Genomic DNA, 19,688 nt, shown 5'->3' with positions numbered 1-19,688 from the left:
GAGATGTTTAGGGATTTCTGAGGAAATTAGGTGGAAAACACTTTTTGAAAAGAACTTAACACATTTGACTTGAAATGAGATGGAGTATGAAAAAAGTTTTTTACCAAAATATGCTCCTGGTTGAGCCACCTAAATGATTTCAAGACTCACTTTAAACATCTCTTAAGAACTGTATTGCTATTTGGCATAATTAGTTTTTCCTATGTTGTTTCATGGTCAGCTTGATTTTGGTGCTTTTTCTCTATCTTTAGGAACAGTTTCTCCTTATTTGAATTTCACTTTCTTTTGTCTTAAATTTGACATAAGCTTATTAGGAAACTTTTTAAAAATAGCTAGATGACAGAATATACCTGTTCTTAGCACTTCTTAAATATCAAGGTCATGTAAAGTCATTATCTCTGCCATATTTAATGAACTATAATATTGGAAAAAGTTCTTAACATACTGGAGATTCTATTCTTGTCTGCTTTATAAATGACTACCATAAGCTTAGTTTTGCATTTTGAATTTGACCTACGGGGCAAAGATTTAAGAATGCAAATACAAATTTTTAACTATGTTTAGTTTAATTTTGTTTTTATTTATTTAAGTAATCTCTCCACCCAATATGGGGCTTGAACTCATGACCCCAAGATCAAGAATTGCACACTTTTCTGATTGAGCCAGTAAGGCACTCCTGGTATATTCTTTATATAAGTAATTTCATGAGATTGGTGGGTTTCTAGTTCTCCATTTACCTATTTGCATCATACCATAGTGATGGAGGAAAACAGATGGAATCACATTTAGTTTTCTTTTACATTCAAGAGTTTTAATTTTTGAGAGAAGTGCAAATTTAGCAGCTGCTGAAGTAGTCTGAAGTCTGTCATTTTCTTATATTAGCTGTAGCAAAATCCAAGTAGTTGGGATCACAACTGAATTACAAAGAACGAGCAAATAAAGTTCCTTATGTCTCTGGATGTTTTTTCTCATTAAACACCTGAACGTTGATTCTACTAGCCAGCACTTTTGAGGTTTGAGGTGAAATTGAGGAAAACAAAATACTAACCCTCTTTAATACTCTTAATGTTCTGGACTAAATAACTTGTCAAGAACTTTCAAAATAACGTGTAAGGTTTTGTTACCTAGAATTTTTGAAAGCTGAATTCACCTGAGCTGACATAATGCAGTTTGTGCCTCCATATGATGTCTAAATATTCAGTAAAGTGTATCATGTAGAAAAGAGGGAATATCATTAGCTTACAATTTTCAGCCATGCTCTTTTATTTGTGGAAGGTGTTTAAGTTTTACCAAGATGGTAAAAGAGGACTCAGGATTTTACATCAGTGAAAAATGAAGATATTTAGGTAGATAATCACATTAACTGTGTAGCTGGTTGAGATCTAGCTTGACAGCATTTTATGTTAAAAAGACAGGGAAAGCCCTGCAAATCAGTAAGAAAAGTTTACACAGTTAAATTAAAAACAAAAATAGTTGGCACCTGAGTGGCTCAGTCAGTAAAGCATCAACTCTTCCAGCTCAGGTCATGATCTCAATGACTCATGGGTTCAAGCCCTCCACGTTGGATTCTGTGCAGAGCCTACTTAGGATTCTCTCCCTCTCCCTCCCTCTGCCCCTTCCCTGTTTGTGTTCTTTCTCTCTGTCTGTATCTCTCAAATACATAAACTTAAAAAAAAATAACCAAAAGACTGGAACTGGCACTTCAGAAAACAGGATATTCAAATGGATTATAAACCTATGAAAAGGTACTCTATGCCATTAGTCATCAGGGAGATGCACATTAAAAAAAATTTTTTTTAAATAATTTATTGTCATATTGGCTTCCATACAACCCCCAGTGCTCATCTCAACAAGTGCTCTCTTCAATGCCAATCACCACTTTTTTTTTTTTTCCAGAACAGAACAGGATATGGGAAATGCACATTTAAACCACAGTGGGGTACCACCATCTGCCAGACAGGGTTACTTTAAACAACAATAATAATAACAAATAAAAAGTAAAAAGGTCTTAAATGTTAATTTTTTTAATGTTTTATTTATTTTTGAGAGAGAGAAAGACAGCATGAGCATGGGAGAGTCAGAGAGAGAGGGAGACACAGAATCCGAAGACAGGCTCCAGGCTCTGAGCTGTCAGCACAGAGCCTGACACGGGGCTTGAACCCACCAACCGCAAGATCGTGACCTGAGCTGAAGTTGGACGCTTAACTGACTGAGCCACCCAGGTGCCCCTAAAAAAGTCTCAATATCAAGTGTTGGTAAGGATGTAGAGTAACAGGTGTAAATTGGTACAGACACTAGGGAATACTTGTATAGCATCTGCTAAAGCTGAACATAGTTGTCCAGATCAGATGAATATTAAAAATTTGAAAAGATCCCATAGGTATTGAGGTCATAGGTCCATTCGTTTTGATTAACTCATGTTAACCTTGAGAAATGAGAATATTGCCATGAACCAAGAAAAACTAGAATACCCTACCTGCAAAGTAAATTGGATTTGTATACTTAACTCTGAGTGCTCTTATTCACAGAACTCACTCTCCCATCACCTGTTCCCCATCCACAGTTAATGTAGCTTACTTTCATTCCGTTCTTTTCCCTCTTTAATAGTTCCTGTTTATTGATAAGCTTTGTTCTCCCATCCTACTCATAGTTTCTTTTTTCTTGGTTTGTCATGACCTTTTCCTGTTTGGCTTCTTTTCAGCTTCAGCTCCTACTCCTAACTGCCCAAATCTCTTGACATTTCTCAAAGTAAATATCTTGAATAAATCTGATTGCCTATTCACTCCAGCTTTCTAGGAATTAGCCACTCTTGATCCATTTATTTTTTTTTAATGTTCTTATTTTTATTTTTGAGAGAGAGAGTGAGAGAGACAGTGTGAACGGGTTGGGGGGGGTGCGGTGGTCAGAGAGAGAGGGAGACACAGAATCTGAAGACAGGCCCCAGTCTGAGCTAGCTGTCAGCACAGAGCCCGACGCCGGGCTTGAACTCATGAACCGTGAGATCATGACCTGAGCCAAAGTCGGAGGCTTAACCAACTGAGCCACCCAGAAGCCCCTCTTGGTCCACTTATAATTAATGCATGTTTACATGTGCTTACAGGGGAGGGTGGGATTAGCAGTTATACAGATAATATGTTCTGAAAGTATAATCTATAATTTTGTATGGCATTTACCAAATTTGAAAGTTTTTATAATGCTTACTGCATATTTGCTCCTAATACTTTACATAAACTTTATTAAATTTTCAACCTTTTTTCTGTTCTTTATTAGTCTGTAATTTGCTTTAAAATGTTTCTGTAACATTTTAAAAGACATTTAAAAAATATTTTTAAAAAGTTAATTCTAGATTTCAATAACTTCTATATCATTACTATTGAAAATATTAAAATGAGGCTTTGTGCTACAAAAGTCATTTTTTATATTGTTCCAATACTGTTTTTGAAGTTTTATTTAATCAGGAGGGAAGATTTCTGACAGCCAGCAAGACTGGATTCTGTTCTTTCTGTGTTTGATATAGAAAAGTAATAGTCTGTGCATGGTTTATGCATATTGACAGCCATGAAAACTATTCTCTAATTTTACTTGCTACATATATTGGATATTATCTGGGAGAAAATGTTTCTTAAAAAAATCAAAGAACACAAAACTGCTCTTTTTCATCAAATAAATCCTTTTAGCTAATAGCCTAAAAAAGATTTTGCTCATGTGGTCTTTATTATCTGGTAAATATTCTGGATTTGTTTGGAATTGAAGGATGAAGTATAGCTTTGGGTTAGAAACAATAAGAACAGGTAGCAAAATAAATGAGTATCTTACGGGTTAAAATGCTATCCTAGCTGAAACATTTTTGTTTTTATTTAGTCACAGGAAGTTCATGTCCTTGATAGACCAGGGCTGATCATTGATAGGAATGCTTATATCACTGTTGATTTTCTAGTCCCTTTTTCTTTTCAGAAGCGTCCCTTTGGTCTGTAGATGGATAAAGGTGTAATTGGGTACTGTCATCATTTAATTCAAGTCTTTAAAAACCATTTATGAGGGGGCACCTGGGTGGCTCAGTCAGTTAAGTGTCCAACTTCAGCTCAGGTCATGATCCAACGGTTTGTGGGTTCCAGCCCCGCGTCGAGCTCTGTGCCGACAGATAGCTCAGAGCCTGGAGCCTGCTTCAGATTCTGTCTCCCTCTCTCTCTGACCCTCCCCTGCTTGTGCTGGCTCTCTCTGTCTCTCAAAAATAAATAAAAAACAAAAAAAATTAAAAATAACCATTCATGAGAATAGTTCTGTTGATTAGTTTATTGCCCACTCCCACTCTATTTTTTTTAATAATAGTTTGTCAAATTGGTTCCCACTCTATTTTTTAAAAGAAATATTCATAAGAGAAAAAAATACAAAACTACCTTCTATGTTCTAACATGCCGATGTATTTCCTTATACATCCCTCCCCCCACAGCCTTATGGAGATAAAGTTTCTATCCTGTTTTCCTTTCCATCTAATACAATTTTCTTCTGTAGCTTTGTTCGTGCTTTAATGTACTGTAATCTTAGAATTTATTTGCATATAGAATTATGACTTATTTATCCTGTGCCTGTGGAACTTCCTTCTGAAAGAATATATGCATTGACCCTTTTTTCTAGGGCAAACTATAAAATAAAGTTAAAGAGTAGTATTGATAACTTTGTTATATCTGCTAGCTTCTTTTTTTATTTATTGTACTTATTTTCCCCTATAGAGATATAAAGGAATATCCTTCCTGTGTCAGGGATGAAGAAGAAATATAGTAGTTAACATTTATCAAACACTTTTGATGTAATATAAATACTACTGAGTATTATAAAGATTTTTTTCTGCTCTGAAGCACCCTTCTTATTTCCTTGTCTATTAAGTCAAGTTCCACTATATCTCCTTATAACAAAATATGCTAGAACAAAAGACTCCATTATAGTATTACTGATATTACACATTTTAAATAATGTATAGTAAATGATTACAGATACTGATAGTAGTTTAGGGTAATTCTGTTCCTCCCTCTAACAGTGCCTTATAAGCAATGTATGAACTTGATCCTATGGAAATAGGAAGCCAAATAGGATTTAAAACAGGAAGTAAAGAATCAGATACCTATTTTTAAAGGACTACCCTGGTTATCCTAGAAAGGATTTTAAGAAGAACAAGACTGAAAGTAGTTAGAAAGCTGGAGAATTTATCCAAATGAGTCACTCAGTGACCAGAACTGGGGAATGGCAATAGGAAAATAGAAAAAGGGATAGATTTGAAAGAAGTAGAAGCAAAGTCTCTGGATATTGAGGCAGTATAGCATATAATGAGTAACATCATGGGCACTTGAACCTGTAATTAAATCCTGGCTCCATTACTTACCATTTTTGTGACTCTGAAGTCAATAAATAAAATCACCTGTAAAATGAGTATACTAATAGTACCTATTTCACATAGGCTATTGAAAGAATTAAATGAGATAATGTACTTAAAAGTGTTAGCATCATGCCTGGTACAAAGTAAGTATCTCAAATATTAGCTTTTATTGTTGTTATAATTTATCCAAGGTGGCTCTCTACAATTAATATCTAAAACATTCAATTTTTAGAAAGTTACTCAACTCTCATCAGCCCTCCTATCAAAGAAAAACACAAAAAGATCTCTTTATCCCCTGGTATTTGTTTTCTAAAACTAGGGTGGAAAAATTGTTTAACAGATTTTCTTTATACAGCTTCATTTGATAGTTATAGTTATTTCTCACCTCCATTTTAATGTCACTGAGAAAAAAAGACGTTTGGACTTCCAGACTCCCTTAGGAAGGAGAAATTTTTTTTAAGAGAAGTTGAATTTCCGAGTGTCAGAATTATTTAGAATCATCTTTTGCGTCACTGATTGTGTCAACAGCTTTTGCTACAGAGGAAGTACTTGGTACCTTACTAATTTCCTCTTTAGCTGTAAGGACGAGTTATGGAATCTAAAGCCCGAAATTATACATGCAAGAAAGGAAGTTCTGAAGTCAAGAAGAGAGTGGGGGTAGCTGTTGTTACCCTCTACTTCTATAGTAGTCTATTGTATTTGGGCATTTTGGGGGATTGTAGTATGCAGTGTCTTATTTTCTTCTGCTACTCTAACAGTCTTTTAACACTTAACTGGGGTATGTGGTAAGGCCCTGATAACTCCTCCAGTCTCATTTCAGTACAACACTTTGTCTGCTTAAATATTTCTGTAAAGGAAAGCTCATCTCATGTTCTAGCAGAAGAAAACACAAAATAAATAACTTAGTTCCATAAATGACCTTCAAATCATCTATTTGATAGGAGTTTTTATTTTTTAAGTTCATTTATTTATTTTTTTTGAGAGAGAGAGCATGAGCAGGGTAGGGACAGAGAGGGGGTGGGGATCACAAGCAGGCTTCACACTGCCAGTGCAGAGCCTGATGCAGATGGGGCTTGAACTCACTAACCATGAAATCATGACTTGAACTGAAACCAAGGATTGGACGCATAACTGACTGAGCCACCCAGGTGCCCCTGATAATTGGTTTTTAAATTATGATACAAGAATGGCTACGATCTGACTATAGGACTAATCTGAGCAAATGTCCTGTTTTCCAGTATTATTTGAGAAAAATATCTTGAGAGTAAGCAAATAGTATTCTCCATGGAGAGCTGCTAGGATGTAGGCAGCCAGAATATGTTAAAATCTTCTCTTATATCATTTTCTTAAATATATTTTAAATTTTCTTTGATTCATGAAGTGCTACAATTCCTGAAAATCGCTGTGGGTTGAACCTCTCCTCATCTGGTATGTTATATGGATGGATTATATTACCTCTTCCCATCTGGTTCAACAAAGAGGACTTACAGTTGGCCTCCACTGCATATGTACATTTTTAGCCTAAGTTTTGGTGTTTAGGTGTGGTACAGAGAATTATAGTCCTAGACTACTCATATCATTTTAAACGTAAGAAAATTAAGCCCAAACAGGTAGTAACTGTATAGTCGTCTAGTCTTTACAGCGGTACTAGAGCCTTGTCTTCTCTTACCCTCGTGTTCTTGTTACTCTGGAGGCTATTGCTGTTTTGGGGGGGTGGTCCATAAGGATTTGAAAGGCAAAATAGATGAGATTTTAATATTTAACAGGCATGAAATTGTTGTGCCAAGTTTTCTTATCTCAAATAATATGTTTATGTTGACTTAGACAAGAATAAAACTGTTTCCATTGCAACTTAAATGATATTTTAAAGCACAATCCTTTTGGTTAAATAGTGCCTTGCTTCTCCTGTGATTTGCTTTAAAATAATATAGAAGGTAGATGTGTGGATGTTCACAGCATAGCAAGCTTATTTTGTTTTACTATGGACTTCAGAATTTTAATTTCTGGAAAATGCTCCATTGTTTCTATATTAATATTTAATCTTGTATATTCTTTCTTTCCATAATTAAAATGGGAAGAGACAGTGTAGTTTGAAGTAGGGCAAACCTTGCCACTAATAACTAGATGATTTTTGACACCATGAGGAAGTTACTTAATCTGTCTCAATTTCTTTGCTCCGTTTCTTGCTGGAGAGTGTTATTAGGAAAAAGAATGAGCTTTTCAAAAGGTAGGTGCTATTAAAATAAGTCAGCCCTTTTGCTGTGTTTTTAACCACTGCCTTTGGATTCTAGATGGGATGATGAACACACTGTACAAAATGAGAATATATAAGTTTATCTCCCACATGATTAAGCCAAACCGTAAAATTTGTGACTTTGGGGAAGTTTTCTTTTAAAATCAGTTCTTAACCATTTCTGTTGTTTTATTAAATTAATAACTTTGACCTATATGATTTAGTTTATTGTGCTTTCAATTTTTCTCAAAAAGTGAAAATACAGAAGGGAAAGGTATACATAAAGGAATTAGTCTAAAGGTTACTATTGTACTTTGACCAGCAGTAACCTTTGTATCAGTTTTCCAAGTGTACTGCTCCTTAGAAAATGCTACTGATCCCATCTAGTGGCCAAAAGAGTATGGTTTTTTGTTTGGGGACTTTTTTTTTCGTTTTATTTTAATAAAAAGGAACATAATAATAAAGGTGTGATATCATTGTAGTATTTGGGATGCAAATTTGGGAAAGAAGAATATTTTTGGAAAGCATTTTGTCCGGAAGTTTAAGCAGGTATACTTAAAGGGAAATATTTCTGTAGTAATACTAATTTTAGATAGAATTTTCTGTTTTCAAAATATTGTATATTGGTGATTAGAAGTTTTAAGTAAGCTCAATTTTTTTTTTTGTGGAAAAGTAAGTGGCATTAAGAAAAAGCCAGGATACCTTTGAAATTTCTCAGTTACACCAATGAGATTTTAAAAGCATGTTACAGTTTTTAAGGACATTTAACAGGATATCAGTTGTGATAGTAAAGTAAGTTTTTTCCCGTTTCCATTCTTGCTTCCTTCACCCCACATCACCCTTCAAATAGCAGACTGTATAAATACAGGATGGCATTGTTGCCTTTAATGTGAGTATTTTGGTAAGACAAAGGAGATGCCAGGAATGTTGTCTCTTTTCAGAAAAGTTTTATATCTTTTCTTTTAGAAATATTTTTCGCACTTATGATCAGATGTTTTTAAAATACTGATATATTTGGTGATAGATGTTTTTAGAGAAATCTAAAACTAAATCAGAGCTACATTACATGAATAAGAAAGGCATTCAGGCTTAATCATCCAGTTTGAAGCTATTCCTTTTTTTTTTTTTTTCCTTTTTTATTTATCTTAGAGAGAACACATGTAGGGGGAGAGGGGCAGAGGGAGAGAGAGAATCCCAAGCAGGCTCCCAGCTGACAGCTCAGAGCCCGACGCAGGGCTTGATACCATGACCCTGGAATCATGATCTGAACCAAAATCTAAAGGCGGGTGTTCAACCAACTGAGCCACCCAAGCACCCTTTGAATCTATTCCTTTAAAGTAATGAGAGTGTTGTCTAATTTTTATTCTGGGATTCCTAAAGATGATTCGATCCATTTTGTGGCTGTGTCATAAAATTATTCTAAATGTTGTAATACCATTAAGAGTGTTTTATGCAATGTCAATATCATTGCACAATTACAGGCATTTCCAGAATGACTAGATTTTAAACAGTGAGGATTCATTTGTGTGTGTATGTATATTGGTTAAACATTTATTTATATTTAAAGTTATCTTAGTGCAGTTATTAACTGAAATGGAGTGACGAATCTCCATTGTTTAAATTGAATAACCACTCAATTACTTAGTATATTTCTTTTTCATTGGAATGATTTTATATAGTTCATAAGAGAATTTATTTAAGTGCAATTTTATTAGAGGTAGAAATGCAATTACACTCAACTCTCAGCCTCCACATTCATTTACTATCCATTACTTAAGATGTACAACATTATCAGTAGAGTTTCTGTTCTATCATTTCTTAGGTGTGAGGAAATATTACTTGTTTTAAAATAGTGGAACCTGAAAAAATAGACAAGGAGATAAATATGTTTTATAGTGAAGAAACTTTTAGAAAAACTTTGTTGTATTTCTATTTTGTTTCAAGAAAAGATCTTTTAGGGGCGCCTGGGTGGCTCAGTCGGTTAAGCCTCTGACTTCAGCTCAGGTCATGATCTCCCTTGGTGGGTTTGAGCCCCGAGTGTAATTGAGCTCTGTGCTGACAGCTCAGAGCCTGGAGCCTGCTTCAGATTCTGTGTCTCCCTCTCTCTCTGCCCCTCCCACTCATGTTCTGTCTCTCTCTGTCTCAAAAATAAATAAAACATTAAAAAAAAAAAGATCTTTTAAAAATATGCAGTTTTTATTTCCTCTAAGACCCATTGATAAAATGCAACTAGATGGAGAGGGTAGATTTATTTGGATTTAAATTTCAAATTGTTTGGTTTTGAATATTTTGCAAATAAACATCCAAAATCTATTTTAATATTATAAATTTTGATTGTAAATCAAAGGATGGCTTTGTATTTAAATAGGCAATCAGATCAGTTTCTGTTTAATTAAAAATGAGTAACACACAGTTGTCTGAGATCAGTGACTTATGGAGTACCTTATATTTTTAGGCTTACAGATTTCTCTCATTTTTAGTTCCAGCTTGCTTTCTTTTCCTTCCTTCCTTCCTTCCTTCCTCTTAAATGTTTATATTATTTTTGAGAAAGAGAGAGCACAAGCAGGGGAGGGGCAGAGAGAGAGAGAGGGAGACATAAAATCCAAAGCAGGCTCCAGGCTCCTAGCCGTCAGTGCAGAGCCAAAGTGTGAGGCCCCACAACCTGTGAGATCATCACCTGAGCCGAAGTCAGGTGCTTAACCAACTGAGCCAACCAGGCACCCCCAGTCTTTACTTAAATCGGAAGAAAAACGTTACTAAACCAATACAATTAAAATATAGAAACACCTCCTTAGAAAGTTAACATTATTATCAAAAGACAGGAGAAGAAGCTAGAGCCATTTTAGGCAAAGAACCTAGCTTAAGATATTATTTCAAGTCTTTTTGTGAACTATATGATTGCTATAATTTGAATTCTCTTTTGGTAGGATTCTGTGATATTAAAACAAGCTTAGCATTTTTAAAATTTTATTAAGGTACAGATTACATTCTTCAAATGTTTTGTTTTTGTTTTTGTTTTAATTTTTGAGGGAGCACACTGAGCAAGCTCATGGTCTTATGACTCTGTAGATCATGACCTGAGCTGGTATCAAGAGTTGAACGCTTAATTGACTAAGCCACCCAGGTACCTCAAAATGTATTAATTTTAAATGGACAGTTGAGTTTGGACAATTGTAACCTATACCCCCAAATTTTCTTGTGCCTCTTTGTAACCATTCCCCACCCCCACCCGCCAGCTCCCTTGCCTACTTTCTTTTGCCGTAGATTAGTCCTATCTTCAAAAAAAAAAAACAAAACCAATTTTCTTGAGATACAATTTTACATAAAGTGCATGTTTTACCCTTTCATTAATAGCTTTCCTGGCACAAAAATACTTCTTTTGCTTCATCACTAAAACATTGCTTTGCTTTGAGGTGTGGAGTTGTGTAGGGTGATATACGTAAGTCTTGGAGAAGAGCTTTGATTCCATGCAGTCATAAGTTTATATGTAATTTCTTAGTAAATTTGTAGTTAAGAACGTATTGCAGTATCTTTCGTGGAGTGTTTTACAAATTACCATTATTGAAGTATGATAATTTCGCTTTGTGCAGCGACCAGTATATATTGGAAGTTTGAATATTGAGAGGTTTTCACAGGGATATGTCTAGTCTCTTTGCCTAAGGTACTTCTCTCTTTTCCACAAGCTGTTTTGCTCTTTTGGTTTTGGATTCCTCTTCCTCCATTCTCATTCTTTCTCACTCCTTTTCCATTTTCTTTCTAGTGTCATAAACTTAGGTTTATTAAACTTAGGTTAAATGAAGTGATACTGAGCTGTAAAAATGTTTTGAACTAGTATTAATATCATTTACTTAAAAATGATAACATTTTATTATCTAGTTAAATCAGTATAAAAACTTAATGTTCTTATACCTAGAAGGATGTCTTTCAGTTAGAATAATGTCTTGGGTAAACCAGTAGCTATATAGGAAATGTAATGGATTTTCAGGAACTAGAGCACAGAGGATGTAAAAATGCCAGTGGAAATGACTTATATAATACATTGTACCTAATTTTAATGATACCTAATCTTGATCTTGAAAATCAAGTAATCTAAAAACCTTCAAAGTGTTGCTACTAGGTGTGATTTTTTTTTTTTTACCTCTTAAGTTGAATGACTAGGACTAAAATTCTTCATAGTACTTTTAAAAAATAACAATAGAAAATAATCAGAGATCTAAAATACTTGAGCAGGTTTCAGGTACTTGGAAGTATTATTTTCAAATGTTCATTTCCTTTGTCTATATTATTAGTAATGCTTTTGTCATAAGAACGGTGGGATATAAAATCAGTGCTCTGAGGAATGCCAACCCCAAGTAGTACTACAGTATGGAGTCTAACTGTACGCAAATATCCAGGAGTTCAATTAATTGTCTTCCATGGTGTGATTACCTAACAGACTGACTAAATTGGAAACTTTGTTTTTGTCATGAACTATGGAAGTGACTATAAAAATTTTTTATAGCTACAGTCTTCTTCTAAAAGATCCAACTCCAGTCATAATTACAAAATGTAAAACTATTTTAATTGAGTGCCATAATCACGATATAGAATGGTTGAGAATACAGAGACAAACTGCCTGGTATAATAGGAAAGGCTTCACTCAGACGGTTATATTTGAGCTATGAATTGAAGATCATCAGTTATGCCAAAGAGTTGCCTGTATTTCTTGAGTGGACTCAAATTGCTAATTATTGTTATAATAATCTTATTTATTTATAGGAAAACTTTTGTTTGCTCTTAAGTGTTTTTCTAGTTTTATTGATATATAATTGACGTATAACATTGTATTAAAGTGTGCAATGTAATGATTTGAGATATATATATATATATATATATATATTATTGTGAAGTGAATACTGTGATAAGTGTAGTTAACATCTATTACCTCACAGAGTTACAATTTTTTTTTGTGATAATTAAGTATTTTTTATTTAATTTTTTTTTCACTTAGTTTACTTTCCTTTTTAGACTGAATCTGGATATGGATCTGAGTCCAGCTTGCGTCGACATGGCTCTATGGTGTCCCTGGTGTCTGGAGCAAGTGGCTACTCTGCAACGTCCACTTCTTCATTCAAGGTCTGTGGTTAAGTATGCTTTAAGGCAACACAATTGAGTATTGAATGTTGTGAAAGAACTTGATACGTTTTTGAAAGAAATTTTCTGCAATATAATTTATTGGATGCTTTACTTTTTAAGGTGCAAAATCATGATTCTTACAAATATAAAACGAACACATCAGATCTTATTTCATTCACTAATGAGATAAGATATAAAGAAAAAAATTGGCTCAAAGGAGAATGTCAGGAACATTGAAATGATTTTGTTAATATATGCAAAGCTTGTTACTATTCAGAGATTAGTAACCAAGTATGTCCACTGGACAAAATTCATTTGCGCCTCTGTGGACTTGGAATCACTTACATTACTCTCAGTTTTCTGCTACTTTAAGAGTTGTAAAATAGCTCCAGTGCAACGAAATTAAATTCTATATGATCACACAACACTCTGTCTCTTACGAGTTGTGTAGATGACACTCACAATTCCATTGAAAGGTCACTGAATAAAATATTTGCCCAAAGTCTTGCACAGTTCTTCCTCACAGTGTTTAATTTGAAAATATTAAATGTTATATTAGCACATTGTCAGACTTAACTGTTCTCTTATTTCCTTCAGGCTTATCACTGTCAAGCCACTAATTAGTCATGTTTAAGTCTATTCCTGGGAGTGTTACATTGAACTTGACAGCTCTTCCTACCCCATGCCCTCAGTAATGAGATGTAGACTTTAAAAGGTGATGAAACATCTTAGGAATATATAAATTTCAGTTTTGTTAACTTGGATTACATCCGCACTTTTTGTGTTTTGCAGAAAGGCCACAGTTTACGTGAGAAACTGGCTGAAATGGAAACCTTTAGAGATATCCTGTGTAGACAAGTTGATACTTTACAGAAGTACTTTGACGCCTGTGCTGATGCTGTCTCCAAGGATGAACTTCAAAGGGATAAAGGTTAATTAGGCTATTACCACTATTTTTACTTGGAGAATGAATGGATTTAAAGCCTCTTGATCTTAAAGGGTAATGTCTTTAAGTAATAAAGGTAATTGTAGTCACTTGCTGAGAACCCCCACTGTAACAGATTTCAGTATCCATATAACTTGTATAAACTGTATTACCACGTCCTCATTAATCTGATCACCCATACCAGATGCCATTGAAGACTTTTACATGATTTTTAAACTTTTTATTCCATTAAGAAGTATATCTGTCATCTTGGCAACATGGGGTTTTTCACATTATCATGTCTAATAAATTTACTTTGTGGGGCAGCTGGCTGGCTCAGTTGGTAGAGCATGCGACTCTTGATGTCAGAATCATGAGTTCAAGCCCCACAATGGACTTAAAGCTTACTTAAAAAAAAGAATTACCCCATGATGAGTCTTACAGGGAAGCATGATTATGTTAAATCCTCTAAATCTGAAATCATTTGATCTCTTTATTCCTCTCTCCTCCTCCTCCTCTTCTCATTTTCTTTTTCTCTTCACTTCTCTCCTCCTCCCTTCCTCTGACCTTTTTCTCAAAGAAGAAGAAATCAATAATGGAGCTACATAGACATTTCAAAATAATATTTAGTGAATTTTTTATTTAAGAGAGATGATCTTCAATTAACTTGTAATGTGAGTTTTTAAATTTACTCTCTCCTTGTTACTGCTAAAGATATTACTGATGTTAACATCTGTTATTCATTTCTTCCTTTTCTCTGCTGTGATGGCAAAAATGCCTTCAGCATTACTAAATAGCACTAAGTTCATTCCCAGTATAAGTAGGTTGCTTGACAAGGTTTCATTTCTTGGTCTTATTAAATGTGCTTGATCTGAGTTGATACTTTTTGTTCTCTCTGTTCTTTTCCCTCCCTTCTGCCTTCTTTTGGATTGAGTAATTTTTAAGTAATTTTATTTGTTATCTTTTTTGTTGGCTTTTTAGTTATTACTCTTTGTTGTTTTAGTGACTACTTTAAGGTTTATAATATGTACATTTAACTGCCTTCAAGTAACATGCCACTTCCAAGTGTATTGTAAGAACCTTGAAGTCATGTAGTTTAATTTCTCCCCGCCACTAAGGCAAGAGTCTTTGGTGTTCTCTAACCAGTATGCTGTGAATTATGAGGTTTTCCAGTCTGTGATGTGGAAACAGACACTTTTCCCTATACCATGTAAGTTTTGAATACTTTTCCCTGGAATTTTTTCATATGGTTCTTTCCCTGACTTCTATAGTTTACTTACTTTTGTGTGTTAGCAGTACTCTACTGAATGCTCAAAGGGACCGGATCTCCAGAATTCTTTCTTTGTACAAGCCTCTCTTCTGCAGTCCTCTGCCTTGTGAACTCTACTCGCCTTTGTGTCTCTGTACTGTCACTTCCTCCTCACCTTGGAGAGTCCACCAGACTCCTGGTTTCCTCCTCACTCTACAGCTTGGAAACTCTCCTGAGACAGTAACCTGGAGCAATCGTAGGGCTCATGTTATTTGTTCCCTGACTCTCAGGAATCACTGCCTTTTGTTGCCTCCTATCCAGTGCCTTGAAAACCATTGTTTCATGTAGTTTTTCCAGTTTTTTACTTTTGTTCTAGAGGGCAGCCTGTTTCTCCTACTTGGTCGGAAACAGAAACCCATATTCCTCATAAAGTACTTAATTTTGTCTATGTTAAGTAGCCTTGAAGTTCTTCATATTTGATACACTTTAAGTTTTAGGTTCTTAAACATTTGATATTTATTTCTCTAAAAATAAAGGCAATTGAACTTCTGTTTCTCAAGAAAATTGTGTGTATGTATTTTTAATTTCATTAAACATTACACATTAGCTTTCATTTGCTTGTAAATAGCCCTTTCATCAAAAAAAAGAATATATACAGAATTGATTTCTTTGTTTATTTTTAAATAATCATTTCAGTGGTATAAAACATTTCAAGGACAAAAGTGATAGTGGAAGGCTTAGAATCTAAGTTGGAATGCAGTAATAACCAGGTTGTATAGAATATTTGAAAAATAATTTTAAACACTATTCATGTTTGAATAAATAGCAACAGTGGTAGACTAATCTGTTAATTTGCTAGGGCTGCTATCACAAAGTACTACAGACTAGATGGCTTAAACAAGAGAAATTTATTCTAACAATTCTGAAAGCTATAAGTCTGAGATGCGTTGTTACCAACATTGGTTTCTTTTGCGGGCCATGAGGGAAGGATGTTTTCCCTCCCTCAGCTTATAGATGGTTGTCTCTTCCCTTTGTCTTCACATCAGTTTCCTTCTGTAAGTGCCTGTGTTTAATTTTCCTTTTTTTTACAAGGACACTGTTCATCTTAGATTAGGGCTCACCCAGTGGCCTCATTTTAATTTGATTACCTCCATACAGACCCAGTCTCCAGATATAGTCACATTCTGAGGTACGGAAGGTTAGGACTTCTGTGTTGCAGGGACATAATTCAACCCACAACAACTGATTTCCCTCTAAATGCTATTATAAGAAATACTGATATTTTTAAGAATACGTGCTGGATAAAGGTGAAATAAGGACATGGGCCATAGTTTCCTACTTTGTAAATCTGAGTTGCTGAATTGAATCTAAGGATCTTCCATTAAAATATCAATTCTTTGGGGGCGCCTGGATGGCTCAGTAAGTTGAGCATCTGACTTCAGCTCAAGTCATGATCTCACGGTTTGTGAGTCCGAGCCCTGCATCGGGCTCTGGGCTGACAGCTCAGAGCCTGGAACCTGCTTCAGATTCTATGTCTCCCTTGCTCTCTGCCCCTTCCCCACTCAGACTCTCTCTATAAATAAATGTTAAAAAACTTGTTTTAAAAGTGTAATAGCAGAGAATAAGGTTGGGGAGCTAAGGCTTACAAATTTGCATTAAGAGTGAAATACATAATACAGAGGATTATAGTATGTTAGGCATTAGAAAAAGGACAGAGAACAAACAAAGAGGTATACAGAAGGAGAACATAGGGGATTCTGTGTTTTCTGGAACTGGGTAAGTTAAAAGGGATGTCCAGTCACAGACACATGAGGATTAATGCAAATTGATAACATACCTGTAAGTCATTGTTTTCTTTGCACATGCAGAAATAGTAAATTTAAGAACTCTGAGAAACAAGTTAAAAGATTAAGGTGTCTTTTGCATGTAGTTTATTCTCTTACAGTCCTGCTCAACCCTTGCAGGTGTCTGGTATACTTAGGAAATCTCCCCAAGCTGGGTAGGAAGAGATAGGACGACTAAAGAACAAAGTAATTCATATCTCAATATTATCCCTCAGACAAATAAGAATGGGTACAGTTTTTCTAATAATGTATTTAAAGACATTCCGCAGCATGTTTATTGGGCATACCTTGACAACCTTTGGAAATACAAAGGTAAATAAGGTCTCATACTCACAGAATCCAGAATATGTTGACTCATTCAAACATAAGAATAAACTGGTTATTCTGTTTCCTTTAATACTAATATCCAGAAATATATTTTATTTAGTGGTAGAAGATGATGAAGATGACTTTCCTACAACACGTTCTGATGGAGACTTCTTGCATAATACTAATGGCAATAAGGAAAAGTGTAAGTAGTATATTTTTTCCAGTTGGCTGGATTAAGTGTACTTTCTGAAGTTATATGATAACTAAGTATGTAACAAGAATAATTATCTAATTTAGTAGTTTTTAAAAAGCAGTGTAACTACTAGAAAGTGAAAGTTTATTCTAGGAAAAGACGAGTATAAAATACTCATTCTGACATTAAATAATAATGGCAACTCATTATTTAACAAAGACTCCTTCTAAATTCCAGACATTGATATGCTTATTTCAGTAGTATTGTATAAAACCAGTTTCTGGTACTGAAAGTTTCTTGGGAGGGGGAGAGAAGCATTATAATATAACTTGAATGTTCATTTAGAGTATATTCTCCCTGTTTAACATTCTTTTGTCTCCACTCAATAAACTGATGTTAAAAAGTATATAATCAGTGTTATTAAAAGAAAGTTATTAAAAATAGCTCTGATTTCAACATGCGTTTGTTTATAGACCCAGGAGCAAGGTGGTTTATTTCACATACTCATGTATTGTTGCTGTGTTTATAATGGCTAACTTCCTAGATGGAATTCTGAATTGTTCATTAGAAACCTGTGATTTGCTCCAACATGGATAAAAGTTGAGAGCCTAATGTAAGAAAAATAAGCCAAAGACAAATACTGCATAGTATCATTTACATGAGGAATCTTAAAAAAACAAGCCTAAAAACAAACCAAAAAATCCAGAAACCTGTGATGCATAGTCAGTACTCTTCTTTTGAAATATCCTAAGAAAAGTTTGGATTAGATTTGTAAGAATTTTTAAGTTACAAAAATAAGACTCTGTGAAGAAAATAAGTAAATCTAATTGTGCTTATTTTTGCTAACGTTATGAAAGAATATGAAGTATAATTTGTGTCCTGTTTTTAAATAATTTTTCAAACTGTTATATGCATGGAATTAATTTTCTTTTTCGTAGGTCATAGTAGGATATTCTGTTATTGATAATAAAATCTCATACTTCTCTCCCCACCACTTTTTCCTTTTTGGCTCTTCTTGTTCCTTAGTTTCATCATAGCTTTCTTCCTCCTTATGACCTGTCCTTTTCCCAGTCTTGCTAAATACTGGCTTCTTGGTACAGGATTATCCTTACAACTTGGGATGGAAATGTTGAACCTTACTGAGCCATCTAGATTTCTCTTTATTAAATTACTAGATTACTTGGGGAAGATTATTTCAAGTTATATTTTAATTTCACAATAAATAATTTGCTTTAGTAGACAAAAGATTTTGTTTGGATATTGGAAAAATTGTTAAAGAAATTGTAAATCTTGTAGGTCCAGTCTTCCAGCCCAGTCAGCTACCCCATCTATGTTCACCAGAATAGAATAGGAATTTATGTTCTTTAGAAATTGAAGTGGATACCTCTAAATTCTGGAATACCTGGCATAGCAAAAAACAGTTGTATTGGCCCATCAATAAAGTGATCTTGCAGAAATTTACAAACTGATTATTGAAATTTAACAATCTCATTGTTCTTTTTATCTCCATGAACTCTGGTGGCCAGCCACTAAATGAAAGTCTGTGTACTGAAGCTTCCTTCTTTTACCCTGTTTGCAGAGTAGCCATCAACTAGATATATATTTTCTGATACATAATAGAACATGACTCCACAGATGTTGAATGACCACAGGGAAAGGACCTGTAGAGATTTTCTACATCTACCATGAAGAAGCTGTCTCACCTGCAGATCACCTTTGATTGAAGTTCACTAGTTTTAAAACCTGGCTGATGCTTACAGAGCTGGTAACTTACTCTTAAACGTGAACAGATAGCCACATTTCCAGACATTTGAGGAAAGCCTCCAATCTCTTTTTCTGGAGACTTGAAACCAAGCAACAGAAGACAAGGTTATTAAAGTCATTTAGAGAAATACCCTACAAGATGTTAGCATGATTTTTTAAATCATGAGTCATGTTTTAAATACACTTGTGTAATGCACTGTTTAAAATAGTTCCTTTTGGGACACCTGGGTGGCTCAGTTGATTAAGTGTCCAACTTTGGCTCAGGTCATGCTCTCATGATTCGTGAGTTTGAGCCCCATGTTGGGCTCTGTACTGACAGCCTTGAGCCTGGAGCCTGCTTCAGATTCTGTGTCTTCCTCCTTGCCTGTCCCCCATTCATTTTCATTTTCATTTTCATTCTCCCTCTCTCTCTCTCAAAAATAAATGAAAACAACATTAAAGTAAAATAATTCATTTCTTGGGGCACCTGGGTGGCTCAGTCAGTTAAGCATCTAACCCTTGATTTCAGCTCAGGTCCTGATCTCATGGTTTGTGGGTTCGAGCCCTGCATTGGGTGTCATGCTAACAATGTGGAGCCTGCTTAGGATTCTCTCTCGCCTACTCGCATCTCCCCCTCTCTCTGCCCCTCTCCTGCTTGTGCTTGTGCTCTGTGTCTCGCTCCAAAAATAAATAAAAACGTTTAAAA

At 34.8% G+C, this 19,688-nt stretch overlaps 1 protein-coding gene across 2 annotated transcripts in view; it reads left to right on the top strand.

Moving 5' to 3' along the window:
* CERT1 (ceramide transporter 1) overlaps positions 1-19,688 on the top strand; it is a 97,203-nt gene that overhangs the window by 41,640 nt on the left and 35,875 nt on the right. For both annotated transcript variants that reach the window (XM_029942451.1, XM_029942450.1), the window contains exons 4-6: positions 12,612-12,719; positions 13,512-13,650; positions 17,165-17,248. In XM_029942451.1, the coding sequence (XP_029798311.1) occupies positions 12,612-12,719; positions 13,512-13,650; positions 17,165-17,248 (331 nt within the window). The remainder of the gene's footprint in view (positions 1-12,611; positions 12,720-13,511; positions 13,651-17,164; positions 17,249-19,688) is intronic.

This window comes from Suricata suricatta, chromosome 6 (assembly GCF_006229205.1).
Source record: "Suricata suricatta isolate VVHF042 chromosome 6, meerkat_22Aug2017_6uvM2_HiC, whole genome shotgun sequence".
NCBI lineage: Eukaryota > Metazoa > Chordata > Mammalia > Carnivora > Herpestidae > Suricata > Suricata suricatta.
The sequence above is the reverse complement of the archived record's forward strand: the minus strand, read 5'-3'. Positions and strand labels throughout refer to the sequence as shown.